This window comes from Cherax quadricarinatus, chromosome 7 (assembly GCF_038502225.1).
Source record: "Cherax quadricarinatus isolate ZL_2023a chromosome 7, ASM3850222v1, whole genome shotgun sequence".
In the NCBI taxonomy this organism is placed as follows: domain Eukaryota; kingdom Metazoa; phylum Arthropoda; class Malacostraca; order Decapoda; family Parastacidae; genus Cherax; species Cherax quadricarinatus.
In genome coordinates this window covers 52020315-52039402 of record NC_091298.1, presented here as the reverse complement: position 1 = coordinate 52039402, position 19088 = coordinate 52020315, and the positions used below count along the sequence as shown (strand labels likewise).

General features: G+C 41.1%; 1 protein-coding gene across 5 annotated transcripts in view; it reads left to right on the top strand.

Moving 5' to 3' along the window:
• The window catches only part of LOC138852359 (uncharacterized), a 192686-nt gene that overhangs the window by 72322 nt on the left and 101276 nt on the right, over nt 1-19088 (top strand). For all 5 annotated transcript variants that reach the window (XM_070082437.1, XM_070082439.1, XM_070082438.1 and 2 more), the window contains one exon: nt 2264-2340. In XM_070082437.1, the coding sequence (XP_069938538.1) occupies nt 2264-2340 (77 nt within the window). The remainder of the gene's footprint in view (nt 1-2263; nt 2341-19088) is intronic.

Genomic DNA, 19088 nt, shown 5'->3' with positions numbered 1-19088 from the left:
TATTAAAATTAACATTTCATGTGGTAAAAAAATTTTTTTTCATACTTTTGGGTGTCTTGCACGGATTAATTTTATTTCCATTATTTCTTATGGGGAAAATTCATTCACATAGCGATTATTTCGCATAACAATTACCCCTCTTGCACGGATTAAAATCGTTAACCGGGGGTCCACTGTATATATATATATATGGTTTGCTATTATTCATGGTTTCGGTATCCGTGGCAGGTCCTTGGAATATCTCTGTCGCGGATATGGGGGTCCTGCTGTATATCTCTCCTCTTTTAACTTCTATGTTTAAAGGAGTGCATATTTTTAGCTCTCTTCATAACCCACATTTTATTCATAGAATCACTTAGGTTGTAGCTTGGTTTGGGACTTTTTCTAGCTTGTTTACATTGTTTTTCATTAGTCGCAGACACCATACTACTACTGTATATTCTAGTTTTAGTCTTAACATATTTTCTGAATATCTTTTTATTATTTCTCCATCTCCCACCGTGGTAGGATGGCCTGAAAAATGAAGAAATTTTACCATCACACTATCATGCCAATCTAAACTGCAAAGGGAACCTTTCCTCATTATATATTTCTTTATGGGAACATTTTGATGCTGGTGAAGGGGTCTTTATCCAAGGAATTTGAGTCACCCTTGCCTTCCTTGGATTAAACCAGATTACTTCCCATTCCTAAGGTACTGCACAAGTTTTACTTTTTTGGGGGGGTTATCCTAAGTAATTTAGACTGTGTATGATAATTATACTTATGTGTACCTGTGCCTAAACAAACTTATACTTGCTAAATCTGTCTTGATCTTCCTGCAGGAATTCACAGTATCTAGCATAATATGTGAGGGCAGCAGGAAAGACTTTTTTTTTTTCCATAAATTGAATTTATTGTTAAAGTTTAGGTGAATCTCTCACCATAATCAGGATCTGTGAAAACACCACACACTTACACTAAATATAAAAGATGGAAATTGTGAACAAATAATAAAATATTAAAGGGAGAATAACGACAGAGACATACCTATAAGTATGTAGCACATTTATTGCTATGTCTTTGGCATGTTGAATAAAACATTAGTGATCATTCAGGCTCTATTTTTTTTAACTGTAGCTGCAATGATCTTACTTTTTCAATGGAAATAAGTCTGACTTTTTCATGGGTTATCCTAAGTAATTTACACTGTATGATAATTGTGCTTTCGTGTTCCTGTACCTAAATAAACTTGCACAATTTTGTGTTCTTGAAATCAATTAAACGCTTGTGGAACCAACTGACAAAATAATTTTCACTAACATTCTTAGGCTAAGAAAAAGTATTTTTAAAAAAAATTGTGAAACCATTTGATACAAGTGATATCTCATTACAGTTTGTATCACAGGTCATATACAAATACAAATACAAACTTTCATTATCATTCAACACTTTCATCATCACTCGTACATAATCACTGTCTTTGCAGAGGCGCTCAGATACGACAGCTTAGACGTCCCGCCAAACTGCCAATATCCCAATCCCCTCCTTTAAATTGCAGGCATTGTACTACCCATTTCCAGAACTCAAGACTGACTAACTGGTTTCCCTGAATCCCTTCACAAAATATTACTCTGCTCTCACTCCAACAGATTGCCAGGTCCCAAAAACCATTCGTCTTCATTCACTCCTATCTAACACACTCACGCATGCTTGCTGGAAGTCCAAGCCCCTCGCCCACAAAAACTTATTTACCTCCCCACCTTCCCCAACCTTTTTGAGGACGACCCTCTACCCCACCTTCCTTCCCCTACAGATTTATGCACTCTCCAAGTCATTCTATTTTGTTCCATTCTCTCTAAATGACTAAACCACCTCAACACCAAATCTTCAGCCCTCTGACTGATACTTTTAGTTACTCCACACCTCCTAATTTCCACACTACGAATTCTCTGCATAATATTTACACCACACATTGGCCTTAGACAGGACATCTCCATTGCCTCCAGCTGCCTCTGGGTAATTGATTTATGCGGTACAAAATAACTTAGTTTACGTGTAATAAAACACTAGTATGCAGTGCAAATTGTGAAACTGGATTAGGTGTTAAAGAAATTACTTCCCTATTCATCTACCTATTTCTAATCATCAAACATACTTTTTTTTTAATCTAGTTATGATTTAGGATTAAGTTAGAAATACAGTATTTTACAGTATATGTATATGTGATGTCAGAAGTGATTGGGATGGCAGAATGGATCTCAGAAATTTATTTACCTTCCAGATATATCCAAGATTGAAAGCACCATACTATACCATCCAGCCAGTCTACCTTCACTCCTATGGTCGCCGCCAACTGTGGTAGGATCTCAGTAGCTGTAATAAAGGAACTATCACCTGTAGTAGGACCTCGCTAGCTGTAGTAGAGGTGTCACTGCACTTGTATGACCTGTACAGCTGTGGTATAGGAGTAGTTGACCACTGTAGTGAACTTGAGGTAGTTCTGGGTCTATAGTCACTTGTATAACAAATGAAGTACCGGTGGCCCTGCTTATACAGCAGGTTAAGTTCCAGGCTACTCTGTAAAGCAAAAATCACTGTCAAGCGAAACATAGCCTTTCTTCACTTTCAAATGCATATAAAAGCCTGATAACATGTTTACATTATCATATAGAACTAGGCCTGAAAAATGCATATACAGCACACAAATTACTTACCTTAAGATATTTTCATCCTTAGCTTATAGTGAGTGTTGATTATATTTGTTGAGGAAGTCTGAATAAATGAAGATTATGTATAAGAGAAAATTGCTGCATTAGCAAAATGCCATAAAGAGAAGCTGTAAAGTAGGGCCTGCCTGTACAGTAGGTTATTCCCCTAGCTGAGTGACATCACAGACTTGTTGATTCACTTGATCCTGGGTCACTTCTCGTACTGTTATTTTGTCGTATTTAGTTTTTTATTTATGTACATTAATTTTATTAGCTCTTGTAGTAGACTAAGGTTTTTAACAAATTTAAAACTATTTTATAATTTTTATATATAATTATGATGTTTGGTGAATTAATATATACAGTATTAAGTTTCTTTTAATAGAAAGAAATTTGAGCATCACTTTGTATCAGGTTGTAATTTTTCATGCATAAGCTGCTCAGTAATTTAAGAAAATTTGGTACAAATATTTTTTCTAAGAGGTTGGTTAATTTTTTTCTATAGAATTTACATAGAAAAGTAAAATATAACTTGGTATATCTTGGCGTTTTATTTTACGCATCTTTTTTGTAACTTCCAAATCAGATTTTGTTTGCATTAATAGATGATGCGGATCAACTGAAGATTTGTTTCCCCACTCCATAATCAGATAAAATAGTTAGCTAAAATTAGTATGAAATGTTTTGGTATTTTTTTTTTATTTTGCACAAAAATTGACTTGGTAGGGTAGTCTAGTTTTTCTAAATTTATTGTATGCTTAATTTACCAAGCTTATTTAAGAATGTGCATAACTTTAGCTACCTTTACCATAGCATGGGGTGGGCCAGATATTCAGGTCACCGATGCTGGCAATAGATACTGCTATGGTTAACATTTTATGCAAATAGCACATGTACAGTAAAACCTCAAATTAACAGACCCCCCCATTTAGCAGATTTTGGAAACTACGTCAAAAAAAAAAAAATTTGGCTGGGCCAGTGTGTCTTCATTGTTCCCAGAGCCACAGACCTCCCATGTCAGTATATTGTCTGTGCTCTCTCATGGATACACTTGTCATTCACTCTTCAATTTTCCCTTGGTTTACAGTGTTTTGTGTGACTTTATTAGCATACTAAGTAAAGTGCAATTAGCAATGGCTTCTAAAGCAAGTGGTGATGCCAAGAAGTAATGTCTGAATCTCAGCGTTAAGCAGAAACTTGAACTAATAAGGAATGTTGGGTGTGGTGTCTCAGTACACTGGTCTTTGAGGAATATTGTGTTTAAGAAATATTGTAGTGCCTGACATCCATAGAAACAAGGACAAACTTGCAGTCTGTGCTCTAAAGTTTATTGTAAATGCTAGCTTTCTACAATTTTATTAGTGGAGCTTTACTGTTCCTTTGACTCAGAATAAAAGTTGTTCTGAGTACCACTATCAATCATGGCACTTTACACCTCATCTTTTCACCACAAAAGGTAGGTAAAATTACTGTAAAACTGGTATACTCTCCTCTATTGTACATTATACTTTCAACTTCATTTTATTTATAATTCCTGTATATTACTGTACTGTTTTACAGGCTACAGTATTTTTAGCATCAAGTAGTATACTGAATCAGTGGACTACATGTGTTGTTTTCAAACTTTGTCCATTGGTGACACTCATGAAAAACAAATTTTATAATTTGAAATTTACAGACATTTGGCAGTAATGTATACCCCCTTTGCCCCTTTGTTAGTCCTTTAATTCGAGGGTTCACTGTATCTTTCTGGCACATGATGTGTTGCCCAGTAGTAGTACCAGTATTAAAAAATAATGCTAACATTGCATGCATTAGTAGTATGTAGTTTCAGTGGCGGCTCGTCAAAAAAATAGAATGGGGGGACTGCGTGACTGCAAGCCTAATAGAGCAGCATAGTAAATGTTATTAAAGTAATAACTTTTAAAATTAAATTAAATTTATTATTGATAGGAGTTCACATATACGTACCTGTAGTGGTCATCACGGTCCTGTTGGTGGAGACGTGGCTAGCTGAGGTGATGATGCTACAACTATTTGAAAATATAATCTGAGCATCGATTTTGACGTAATTAAATTTAACACTATTGAAAAGAATTTAAACGGCCACCAACACCATTACCGGCCACGCATTACAATGTGCATGCTCACAATGTAAACAGACCGATTGCAGTTGGATGTTTGCTACAACAAATGCAGCTCCTCACTGCCAGATGCGGTACTATCGTACTGCATCAGACTTCTATTTTTAATAATTTTTATTTCGTTTGAGCAAAAAAATTAAAAAAATTACTTATAAATATGTTGAAAACAGCATACAACAGATTTTTCCTGTAACATATTTGTCAGTTGCAAATTATTTCAGCTTAAGGTTGATGAAGTCATATGTCTGGCAGTGAGCATCTGCGGGCACTGCAGCTCTGCAGCTGTGCAGCTCTGCAGCTCCTATGGACACGCCGCCACTGCGTAGTTTACTGAAATGAAATCAGTCTGGTTGAGACCCTGCACCAGCTGACACACACACCAAGTGGTACTCTTCACCTGTGTATTGGTTACCATAATTGGAAAGGAGCTGCAGTACTATATCACACCAGAGGCTATTGAGGAAACTTAAGGCACATGGAATAGGAGGAGAAATTTTTTCCTGGGTAGAGGCATGGCTGACAAATAGACAGCAGAGAGTTTGCATAAATGGGGAGAAATCAAAATGGGGGCACGTCACAAGCGGTGTTCCTCAGGGGTCAGTGTTGGGCCCGTTGTTCACAATTTACATAAACAACATAGATGAGGGAATAAATAGCGACATAAGCAAATTTGCTGATGACACCAAAATAGGCCGTCCAATTCATTCTAATGAGGACACTAGAGCACTCCAGGATGATTTGAATACACTGATGCATTGGTCGGAGAAGTGGCAGATGCAGTTTAATATTGACAAATGCAAAGTTCTAAATGTTGGACAGGTAAATAACCATGCCACATATAAACTAAACAATGTAGATCTTAATACTACTGATTGCGAAAAGGGTTTAGGAGTTCTGGTTAGCTCTAATCTAAAACCAAGACAACAGTGAATTAGTGTTTGCAATAAAGCTAACAGAATTCTTGGCTTCATATCTAGAAGTATAAATAATAGAAGTCCTCAGGTTGTTCTTCAACTCTATATATCCTTGGTTAGGCCTCAGTTAGACTATGCTGCTCAGTTCTGGTCGCCGTATTACAGAATGGATATAAATGCTCTGGGAAACGTACAGAGGAGGATGACAAAGATGATCCCATGTATCAGAAATCTTCCCTATGAGGATAGACTGAGCGCCCTGAATCTGCACTCTCTCGAAAGGCGTAGAATTAGGGGGGATATGATCAAGGTGTATAAATGGAAAACAGGAATAAATAAAGGGGATGTAAATAGCGTGCTGAAAATTTCCAGCCAAGACAGGACTCGCAGCAGTGGTTTCAAGTTGGAAAAATTCAGATTCAGGAAGGATATAGGAAAGCACTGGTTTGGTAATAGAGTTGTGGATGAGTGGAACAAACTCCCAAGTACAGTTATTCAGGCTAAAACGTTGTGTGGTTTTAAAAATAGGTTAGATAAATACATGAGTGGGTGTGGGTGGGTGCGAGTTGGACCTGACTAGCTTGTGCTGCTGGGTCTGGTACCGTGCTCCTTCCTTGAGTGGAGGTGACCAGACTGAATGGGTCATTGGGCTAATCCAGGGGGGGTGGGTCATTGGGCTAATCCTGGGGAGGGGGAGAGACATGGACCTGCTCTGCGTGGGTCAGTAGGCCTGTTGCAGTGTTCCTTCTTTCTTATGTTCTTATGATACAGTTTCTTCTAAGTAAGTAAAATACCTTGTGTTTAAGGAACACTACTCTTTTTAAAGTACATTGGACCCTCGGTTTTCGAGTTTAATCCATTCCAGAGCAATTGACGAAAACGGAAATTGCCGAAAATAGAAACCATTTTCCCTATAAGAAATAATGTAAATTCAATTAATCCACTCCAGACACTCAGAAGTATTCAGAAAAAAAATTTTTTTTACCTTAACCCTTAAACTGTCCAAACATAGATCTATGTTCGCTTGTGTAGCTCTTAGAACATAGGTCTACTTTTTTTTTACATAAAACATTTAAAATTGAATGTAGATCTACGTTCGGAGCGCTATGTGAGCGAACGTAGATCTACATTTGGACAGTTTAAGGGTTAAAGATAGATTTACATGCATAAAAGAATGAACATTCAACATGACACTTATTTTTATTGAAGGCTGTTGTTGATGGAAGACAGGGTGATGGGGAGTGGGATGAGAGGTTATTGTTTGGAAGGGAAATCCTCCTCCATAAGGACTCTAGGTACCAAGTTCTTATCCGGGGTTACCTCCCTCCTTTGTTTTTTAATGCCACTAGGACCAGCTTGAGAGTCACTGAACCCTTGTCACACAAAATATCTGTCCAGATAGGTCTGTTTCTGGCGTCTCTTTAAGATGTGCCTAAAATAGGACATGGCATTGTCATTGTAAAAGTCGCCAGCACGGATTGCAACAGCTTTCTCAGGGTGATGTTTCTCCACAAATGAGTGCACCTTAGTCCACATTGCACAAATCCCTTTAACCCAATGTTCAAGAGAATGCAAATCATATCACACGTCCAATACACGTCAACTGGGGGGAGTAATATTCTTTCACTAGTACACTGATATTATTTATACCATTTTTACAATAATGCAGTAGTCTGCATAACAGTAAATCTTCTATTTTTTGTGTGAATAAAAACTCAAAATAGAAAGCAAGAGTAATATAAGAGGGGCCTGGAGATGTGACTAATGAACAGAGGATATGTTATTTTAGTGCCAAGAATGTCTGCATTGTTTATTCTGGACCCTGTTTTGAAATTGGCATCTTTTTTAATTTGCGTGAAATTGGCCAAATTGCCAATTTCTGACCACTTCATTGGGTAATTGAACTCAGTAAATGGGCGGCTTCTTGTACTCAGTTGGTAGAAAAAATGGAGTTCTAAAAAAATAGCTATGAGTTTGGTCGACTGGTACAATGGAATTGGCTGAAAATAGGGCTCAGTCGACGAAATCGCCGATGCATATATATCGCCGAGATCGCTAACTTTGTGGGAGCGTAATTCCCTAAGCTTTCGATCAAATTTCGTACTTTTGGTGTCATTACCATCGGGAAAAGATTCTCTATCATTTCATAAGAAAAAAAAATAAATTTTCCCCCCAAATTTTTCGACACCAGGAGACACTTCAGGATTTGGGGTTGCGACAGTCAAAGGGTTAATCTTTGAAGACGGCACCTTCTTCCATCTCTCTTCCTCCTCCTCTGAAGCAAATTACTGAACTGGTCTGTTGCTGTCGCAGGTGAAGCTCTTGCAGCTTATTAGTGGTTAGCTCTTGATTGTGGTCCTCCACCATCTCTTCCACAGCTTCGCCACTCACATCCAACCCCATGGAATTCCCCAGTGCTTGAGGCTGACAGGGTCAGCCTCAAACCCTTCAAAATCCTTCTTTTGGACACAATCTGGCCACAGTTTTCCCCAAGCAGAGTTCATCGTCCTGGAAGTCACCCCCTGCCAAGCCTTATCTATAAGGCTTATGCAGTGGAAGATACTGAAGTGATTCTTCCAGAACTCTCTTAGGGTCAATTCAGAGTCCGAGGTTATGTCAAAGCACCTTTGAAACATTGCTTTGGTGTACAGTTTTCTGAAGTTTGCAATGATCTGCTGGTGCATGGGCTGGATGAGAGGAGTGGTGTTAGGAAGTAAGAACTTCACTGTTACAAAACTGAATTCCTTAGACAATTGATCTTCCAAGTCTGGAGGATGAGCAGGAGCATTGTCCATTAACAGGAGGCACTGTAATGGCAATTTATTATCAAGGAGGTATTTCTTCACACTCGGGCCAAACATTTCATTGAACCATTCCAGGAAAATTTCCCTGGTGACCCATGCCCTACTGTTAGCCTTCCACATCACACACAATTTACTCTTGGCAACACTGTTTTTCTTGAACACTGGGATTTTCAGAGTGACACACCAGTAAAGGCTTCACTTTGAAATTCCCATTAGCATTACTACACAACAAGAGAGTTAGCCTGTCTTTCATGGGCTTGTGTCCTGGGAGTGCCTTTTCCTCCTGCATGATGTAAGTCCTCTTTGGCAATTTTTTCCAAAACAGGCCTGTTTCATCATAATTGAACACTTGTTGGGGTTGGAATTTTTCAGCCTCTTCATAACATTTGAATTCCCGCACGAATTTTTCAGTCGCTTGTTTGTCTGAACTGGTACCCTTGCCATGCCTTACAACACTGTGTATGCCAATTTGCTTCTTGAATTTTTCGAACCAGCCTTTGCTGGCCTTAAATCACCAACATCAGCACTCATTTCAAGCAGTTTCTTTATGAGATCATCATGCAACTGCCTTGCTTTTTCACAAATTATCAACTGCACAATATCTCCTGCTAACTCTTTCACTCTGATCCACACTAACAACAATTTCTCCTCTTCTTCAGTTGTTTGGGATCTCTGGTTATCACATTCACCCCTTTGGCAACATCAGCTTCTATGATTTCTCTTTGCCACAATGGAGCTGATTGTTGATGGCAACTTCCTGTACATTCTGCTGAGTTCAGCAATGCATATGCCACTATCATATTTTTGAACGATTTCTTTTTTCATTTTTATGGTGTTCCTCACTTTCTTTACCAAAGGACTGGCACTAGGAGCTTTCTTTGGGGCCATGGTGGTTTATTTAGCAGTCACATAAAATAAACAAGTGCCAAAAGCAATGGATTATTATGAAATGTTTCATATGACCTAGCAGGATATGTTCACTTACCGAGAAACAAAGCCACACTGTGGGAGGCAGCTTTGTCTGTGCGCTGGGTACTGGACAGTTTCCGTACCATTGATGAAAATGGAGGAAATCAACAAAAATGGAACCAAAATATTGACGAAAAAAAGTCGGCAAAAATGGAAATCAGCGATAATGGAGATCGGTGAAAAAGGAGGGTCCACTGTAATACTATTCAAAACACCACCTTAAGTAAGGACCTGCAATACAACATTATACAGTATCAATCTGTCAATTTTCTTTTGTTGGTGTTTATACAAACTGCTGGTAAAATATTTTGCTTTCCTATTCTTTATGATATTCATGGGGTAATGCTAAGCAGTAAGGTTACACAGTGCATAGAAAATGTGAGGTTCTCAGGTTTGATTCAAGTAAGAGGAGAATTGCTCTAGTTCTTCAAATCAAGAGTCCTTCAGCAGCATCAAGGCACCCCCTCGAAGGGTGTTTTCTTTGGTTTCTAGTTTAAGGCCTATGAATTACAGTGAACTATTTCATTATGTAAGGTATACATTCTTGAAAATCAGTGCCATACAAAATATAACTAGGCGAAGTGAAAAACATATAGTAAAAATGTTGTTTTGTTACAGAGACCTCTAAATTTGTCAGACAACTTTCTTTTTCAATTCAGTATTCTACTAGGAACAAATTAATACAGTTTTCTTGCCTTAAATTCTAGTTGTCATTTTTTATTTACATGGAAATATGTGGAGAGGGTTGATGTGAACCCACTGGACTGAGGTGGATGGTTATGGTTCTTGTGTTGATGTGGCTGTAGAGTTATCAGTAGTTAATGGTTGCACTGGGATGGTCAAGTATTCTGGACTATTTTGCCTGCAGGTTTCAATGCAGCTGATGATGAGGCATCATTGTTTGCTTCAAGACTTTTAGGCTTTTCATGATCCTTTTTGGTGAAAAATTCTGCAACTTTACCAATAATATGTGATTGCTCACACAGCTGTTGCAATGTTACTGTTTAGCTTCAGTTCTCTCTCATCCTTTTCTTTTATCTGCCTCTCTCTTAACTGATATTGGAGTTCCTTCAGCGCTTCTGCAGTTAATTCTTCATCATCCTCTCCTAATAACTTATTCACATCTTGTTCATGCATATCTTCATAGCACTCATGTCTCATAGACCTTACCAGAGCCACAGGATCCTGGACCTGACTCTTTACTGAGAGTACACCAGAGAAGTTATTCACCACAGAAAATCATAATTGATCCCAACTTTATTCCACAACTCTTTCACATGCGTAAGTTCATTTGGGAATGTTTAATTGTAGCTCCTAGATCTTAAAGGGAGTCGAGCTGCAGCTTCTCTGCTTTTTGAGGGTACTGAGGTATAGTCATGAGGCCTCTTGCATGGGTTGAGGTACAAGGGGCTGGAGTTAAATAATTTTGGGGATACCTATCTTAGATTGTGCAGTGATCAAAATAGTATGTCTAGTCAGGATTTCAACATTTTGACTGCACATGAAAATGAAAAATCGTTATTTCTTTTGAAACATACATGGAAGATACAATGGATGGGTTTATAGTTAATTTGGTTACAGTTTTGATACAGTTACAATTCATTTACAATTGTACATTCAAAAGAAAGTCACTTATGTACAGCATTTTAGGCATGTGTCATTAAGGTGCAATTCATGATGTACATACACAGTTTGAGCATTCTGTAATCTGAAGAACAGGGATGAAAGTAAACTTTGGGTATTATATATATCTCTTGCATATATGATGATGAGCCACGTTATATCAGGCTTTAAGTTGACCGATCTCAAGTAGCAGTTTGATGACGCACATAGCAAGGTTGCTCTTCAGGGCCTCCACTGGATTACCTTTAACAATCTGGTGATCTGGACAAACTGTAACTCTCAGATGTGTTCCCTTCATATCTGTGAACTACTGAAGTCACAGCAGCACTGTAAGTCTCTGGGGGTTTAGCACTTAATTTTGATCATGATAATAATACTGAAGTCATATCCTTTCTCTTAGTATGGGATAACAGTTTGTGTTTGACAACAAAAATTCCTGTAATTAATAATTATTATAGTGGATATAATGATAATAAATTACATAATATCGTAGGTAACTAGAGACATGGTGTTATAAAACAAGTGAACCGATTAAAGCAAAGCAAGTTACAGAGTCCCAATGAACTGTTTTCGTGGGTTCTTAAAGACTGCAAGATAGAACTTAGCTGTTATCTAGTCTGTTAAATATATTTAGTACTGTACCTGATACATGGAAGATGGCTGCTTCATATTATACGTACAAAATGGGAGATAAATTCCCACCATCAGATTACTGCCTAATCCTTCTGACCTCAGTTTTGGGATAATTACTAGGATCCATAATAGATATAATTAAAAGTCATCGTAATGATGATTAATAAGTCTCAACATCAGCCCGTAATGCTATGCATATAAGTGGCTTTGGCATGCTGCTCTTACCTGTATTTTTTGTACCTCTGTTTGTATGCTAAAATTTCTAAATAAATAAATAAATAAACATGGATTCACAATAGGCCATTGTGCTGGTTATCATGTATAAGTTTATTCCTTTCTAGATGCTCCACCACTCTTCTGATAATCTTCTCAATGACTTTGCATACTATACATATCAGTGACACTGGTATGTAGTTTAATGCTACCTGCTTGTCTCCTTTCCTAAAGACTGGGACTAGTTTGCTGTCTTCCACACCTCAGGTAGTTGCCTTGTTTTGATAGCTGCATTGAAGATTGTTATTAGTGGCACACACAGCCTCTGCTCCCTCTCTCAGGACCCACAGAGAAATGTTGCCCGGTCTGACCTCCTTTGAGGTACGTATCTAGTTACCTTAGAAGCCTCTTCACCTTCTCCTCTGTGTATTGTGTCCAGCACTTGTTGGTGTACCTCACCATTCTGGTTTTTTGGAGTCCTTTCTGTCTCCCCTGAAAATGCCTCTTTGTGTTGAGCTCTTCACATACGTACTTCTTGGTCGTTTTTTGTGATTTCCCCTTCTTCCTCATCCTGATTACCTGGTCCTTGACTTGTTTTCCTCCTGATTTGGCTGTACAATGGCTTCGGGTCATATTTCAGCTTTGATGCTATGTCATTTTCATATTGCCGCTGGACCTCCTTCCTTATCTGTTCATATTCGTTTCTGGCTCTTCGACTAATCTTATTTTCCAAAGTCCTTTGTCTTCTGTACTTTTTCCGTTCTCTAACTAATAGTATTGGCTTCTCTACACCTTTGAGTGAACCAAGGGTTTGTTTTGGTCTTCCTGTTGTTTCTGTTGCCCTTGAATACAACTCTCTTCTCTGCCTCCTTGCATTTTGTTGTCACCTATTCCATAATTTCATTTACTGATTTTCCCACCGGTTCTCTTTTCCCTCTGAGACTCATGCAGGAAATTTCTCATGCCTGTGTAGTCCCCTCTTCTGTAGTTTGGCTTCTCCCATCCCGTGTGTGTGTGTGTGTGTGTCACCCAGCCTCGGTGCGAGATGGCCAGCAGTGTTATAATTGATTAAATACCACTCGTTCGTGGTTACAATACTGCTTGTGGAGGTTTGTACACCAAATGGGGAGTAGATTGAAATTATCTTTGAGGCACCCACACCATCGTATGTCCTTGGATCACGGTACAACACCTAGCTCTGCTGGGTGTGTGATCTCTGTAGGATTGGGTGGTCCTGTGGGTTAGAGCATCGTGTGATTTTTGCTTATCATGAGGCGGGTCAATACAACGTGGGTTCGAGCCCTCGGCTAGTTGCAGTGTTGTTATTGATAAAATACCACTCGTTCGTGGTTACAATACTGTACTGCTTGTGGAGGCTAGTACACCAAATGGAGAATACAGGAGGCCCTCCAAATTCGCGAGGGTTAGAGTATCAAGAACCTTGCGAATCTTAAAAATTCGCTAATGTTTGGTGCGCAAATATGGTGTAGGGAAATATAATAATACTGTACTGTAGTATTTGTGAATGTTTTGATGTGCAAATATATTGTAGGGAAATGTAAAAATAGCATTTACTTAGCCTAACAATACTGCTTCCTTAGCCTATTGAACCACGAACAATCATAAAACACACGAAAACAAAATATTGTATATACATGTTATGGTTTAATAACAAATAATGAACAGGTTGTTATAGAGAGTTACAGAGGTACTGCAGTTGTTACAGAGGATTGCAGAGGTACTGCAGTTGTTACAGAGGATTGCAGAGGTACTGCAGTTGTTACAGAGGATTATAGAGGTGTAAAGGTTGTTAGAGAGGATCACAGAGGTGTAAAGATTGTTATAGAGGATCACAGAGGTGTGAAGGTTGTTATAGTGGATCACAGAGGCTTGACAGCTGTCACAAAGGAACACAGAGATTTGACAACTGTCACAGAAAAAGACAGGTTTGACAACTGTCACAGACGAACACAGAGGCTTGACAGCTGTCACAGAGGAACATAGTGATGTGACGGTTTTCATATAGCATTATAGAGGTGTGGCAGTTGTTATATAGAATCACAGACATGTAACATTGTTATAGTGGATCATACAGGTACACGAGCTGTTATAAAGGATCAAAGATGTTTGGCATTGTTTTAAAGGATCACAGATGTCCTACCGTACTTGTACTGTAGGGCACTAACAGTAACTGGACACGACCTACGTGAACAGTAACTGGACTATGAGTGAGTGGCGGGCTGCCAGTTGAGGGGGTGACAAGGAGGGTAGTAGGGACACAGCGGGAAGTGTTTTCCGTACTTTTCCTCTTCAAGGGGGGCTCCTTGGCGTGGTGAAGAGGCTCTTGGTCTGAGGAATTAGCCCTGTCGGTCTTCTTCCTCAGACCGAACCTAATTACCCCCCATTCTCCCCTCCCCTATCCCATCCTCCCCATCCTCCCCTTTTTCCATTCCTCCTCCTCCTCCTCACCCCTCCCTTTTGCCCTTCCTCTTTTTAGCCTTCGTGATTTCTCCCACAGGCGTGCTAGTTCCTAGGTAGGGGAAAGGACACCGGGGTCGATCCCATTCCGTTGAGGTTTCTTGGCGGTGGCGTAGTTTGCCGTGGAATCTGGATTGCCTAGGGATGTCCCGATCCCTCTCCGGTATCCCGGAGTAGCTTTGGGTGTCTTTTGGGCGACGGGTGTATCTCTGGAAGCCACCTTTCGGATTCCGGGGGTGGTGGCTGAAGGAGGTATGCTTTGTGGCGGATATCCGGCCGCCCTCTCTTTTGTCCACCGAGGTAGCTCGGCAGATGTGAGGTTGCTATCCCGGATTGCTGGTTTACTGGCATGAAGGGTAGGGTATGGCACGGGTTCCATGCTGCATCTGCGCTACTAGCGGTGTCGAGTCCTCTTGGGCGCGGAGGGAGATTTCCGGCCCTTTCATTCCTCCTGGGAACTATTCCTCCCCGCTCCCCCCTTTTTTTATTCTTTTTTTTGTTTTTATTTTCTTTTCTTCTTTTTTTTTTCTTAAAAACAAAAAGCAAAGGAGTAACCTAACCATGGCAGCCCTAGTCCATGAAACCACTACCCCCGGGCCCCTTCTTGATACCGCACCCCATTCTGACCCTGCCTTGTGTTTAGACCACTCTTCGGACACTCCTGATGCCCCTGTACCTCTTGCTGGTGCTGTTTCCTCACCCGCTTCAGGTACCGGGGCTTCGACTGACTCCTTCGATTTGTCTGAACTCCGCTCTCCTTTGACTATGCTTCCGGCTTCTCCCTCTACGGTACGGCAATTTTCGAATCGCCCACCCATTTCATGCCGGACCAACTCCGGTCCTACTCCTAAACGCCAACGTCAATCTCCTGATGATGCTCCGTCGTTACCTTCCCATTCTACTCGGAAACGACCGACACGTCAAGCACTCCCTCTCCACGCTCAGTTTCGGACCACACAATGGACTAAATTCTTTACTTTAAGACCAACTTCTTCTTCTGCCTACCTTTCTGACCATAGTATTGCCAAAGCGCTCCTGCGTCATGTTGGCAGAGATATTTCATTTCACGCTCTCAAGAGCGGTACGCGCATCGTCACTGTCCAGAATGCTACCCAAGCTCATGATCTTTCTCTCCTTTCGAATATCGATACTACTCCTATCACTATTGAAAAACATCTTTCTCTCAATTCTTGTAGTGGTACTGTCATTCTGCCCCATACCATAGTCCAACAGAATTTCCAGTCATGTGGCAATGACATTTTTGAACAGCTGGAACTCCAGGATCTCCCAATCCTCAAAGTAGACACTTATGTCCTTCCTGCCCGGGGGCGGAGACGTTACCCTTGCAATGTGGCTCGTTTAACTTTTGACAGCCGAGAACTCCCGTCCTCTGTATATGTCGCGGGACATCGGTTACAAGTTCGAAAGGTGATACCTACACCGCAACAATGTAGAAATTGCTGGCGTTTTGGTCACCCAGCGAAATATTGCAGATCTATGGCCGAATGCCCAGTCTGTGGTGCCGACAACCATTCTAATACATCTTGCAGTCAACCTCCATCTTGCCTTAATTGTAATGAAGCTCACCCTTCGTACTCCCGCCGTTGCCAGGTCTACTTAAATGAACGTGAAATCCGTTGCCTCAAAGAGGCAGAAGGTCTCCCTTATGCTATGGCAGTTACTCATCTCCGCCTCCAAGGGAGACTACCCCGTGTTTCTTATTCTCGTGTTTCCAAACATCCCCCCACTTCTGGGGTCCCATCTTCTGCAGCCTCCTCTGTTGTTACCCCTCCCATAGCCATTACGGCATCTAATCCTTTTGCTGTCCTTGGCTCTGACGTCCCGACTACAACTCAGTCTGTTCTCACATCTTCGCGTCCTTCCTCACAAGCCCCAGTATCGACAAGACCTCGTACGACACCTAATACCAATCGCCCCTCTACTCAGAAGTCCAAAAAATCCACATTGCTCAAATCTTCTTTGCCCCTTCCTTCCCTTCTTCCACCTCCACACGTTACCTTTCCAGTCTCTGTACCTAGTTCTTCCCCTCTCTCTGGCTCTATTACAAGTGTGGAGATTCACCCTCCTCCTCGTACTATGCCTTCCACCCCCGTCCCCTCCCAAGTTTCTCCCTCTTCTGTCACCTCCCAGGTTTCTACCTCTTCTGTCCCCCCCCACACTTCATCTCCAGTCCCTTACACTTTTCCCTCCCCCTCTACTTTGGTACAGTCCATTACTGTCCCAATCTTTACTCACCCTCCTCCTCCTATCTCCAATATGGTTTCCCATACATCTTTGAATTCAGAAACACTTGAAGCCATTTCAGAATATATTGCAGAGACTAAACCTTCAATGGACACTGATTCACTTCCTGTTCCTTCTCTTCCCTCTCCTCCATCTTCACAACCCCATTCTTCGCAACGCTCCGTTCCTTCGCTACTTGAACATCTTCCAATGCCACCACACGTTGACTTTTCTAACCCCTCTAGTCCGTAGGTGCCTTTACCTACAGATTCCTGATATTTTCTTCATCGCCAATCATGGCCTATTTACAGTGGAATATCCGCGGCCTCAGGGGTAATCGGGGTGAGCTTCAGATGTTGCTTTCCAGGTTTTCCCCTGTTGGTGCTTGCTTACAAGAACCAAAATTACACTCGGCTGTTTTCCAACCTATCTCAGGCTATAATTTATTGTATTCTTCGGATCCTTTCTCAGATGGGACCTTTAATGAAAGTGCCCTTCTTCTACGCAATGATATTCCGTACTGTCAACTATTTGTCCATACCTCGCTGCATTACACTGCAGCCCGTATCCACTTGAATAAGTGGTTTACAATATGTTCTTTATATCTCTCTCCTTCTCGAGCATTTTCTATCCCAGACTTTGCCTTTCTTGTTTCATCCTTACCACCACCACTTCTGTTACTTGGTGATTTTAATGCCCACCATTTCCTCTGGGGGGGGTCTCATTGTGACTCACGTGGCATTCAGTTGGAGGCTTTTCTTGCCTCTCACCCCCTCCATGTTTTAAATACGGGTACTCCCACCCATTTTGATCCTCGTACTCATACTCTCTCTTGCATCGATCTATCAGTCTGCTCTTCCTCCACTGCACTAGACTTCACCTGGTCTGTTCTACCAGACTTACATGACAGCGATCATTTTCCGATCATTCTTACTTCTCCTTCCTATTCACCACCTTCCCGTAGCCCTCGCTGGCAATTTGATCGGGCAAATTGGGATCTTTACTCACACCTCACTGCTTTTAGTGAGGTTCCTTCTTCATCCTCCATTGATGAGCTCCTACACATCTTCTCGACATCAGTTTATACCGCAGCTTCTCATTCTATACCCCACACCTCAGGCAGGCATTCTCAGAAGTGCGTGCCTTGGTGGTCTCCTGCTTGTGCTCGTGCAGTACGTTTGAAACGTGCTGCATGGGGCAGGTACCGGTACAATAGAACCGCTGAGAGACTTGTTGATTTTAAGCAGAAGCGTGCGATCGCTCGCCGTGTCATCCGTGAAGCTAAACGCACTTGTTGGCGAGACTATGTTTCCACCATCACCTCTGCTTCTTCTATGAGTGCAGTCTGGAAAAAAGTGAGGAAATTGAGTGGTAAATACTCTCCTGACCCGGCTCCTGTTCTACGGGTCACTGGTGTTGATATAGCAAACCCTCTCGACGTTGCCATTGAACTTGGCACACATCTGGTCCGTATTTCCCGAGGGCTCCATCTATGCCCCTCGTTTCTTTCCTCAAAGTCTGCCAGAGAGTTAGTACCCTTGGACTTTTCTTCTCTCGGAGAAGAACAGTATAATGTGCCTTTTACACTTCAAGAACTGGAGGCAACGCTCTCAGCTTGCCGATCATCGGCAGCTGGGCCTGATGACATTCATATTCGTATGTTACAACATTTACATCGGTCAGCCCTTGTAGTCCTCTTACACCTCTTCAATCTTATTTGGGCACAAGGAGTTCTTCCCCAGCTGTGGAAATCTGCCATTGTTCTCCCTTTCCGCAAACCGGGTACTACAGGACATGATGCCTCCCACTATCGCCCCATCGCTCTTACAAGTGCAGTTTGCAAAGTGATGGAACGCCTCGTAAATCGACGTTTAATGTGGTATTTAGAGACTCACAACAGTCTCTCCGCTAGTCAATATGGCTTTCGTAAGGGTCGTTCTACCATAGACCCCTTACTACGCTTGGATACGTATGTTCGTAATGCCTTTGCGAATAATCACTCAGTTATTGCCATATTTTTTGACCTTGAGAAGGCATATGACACAACTTGGAGGTATAATATTTTGGCCCAGGCCCATTCCTTAGGCCTCCGAGGCAATCTACCATCCTTCCTTAAGAACTTTTTAACTGACAGACATTTCCGTGTTCGAGTCAATAATGTTCTTTCCCCGGACTTCGTCCAAGCTGAAGGTGTCCCTCAGGGATGTGTTCTAAGCACAACACTTTTTCTCCTTGCTATAAATGATTTGGCCTCTGTTCTTCCACCCAATATTTGGTCATCACTCTATGTTGATGACTTCGCTATTGCTTGTGCAGGCGCTGACTGTCACCTTATTGCAGTTTCTCTCCAGCATGCGGTCGACCGTGTTTCCACTT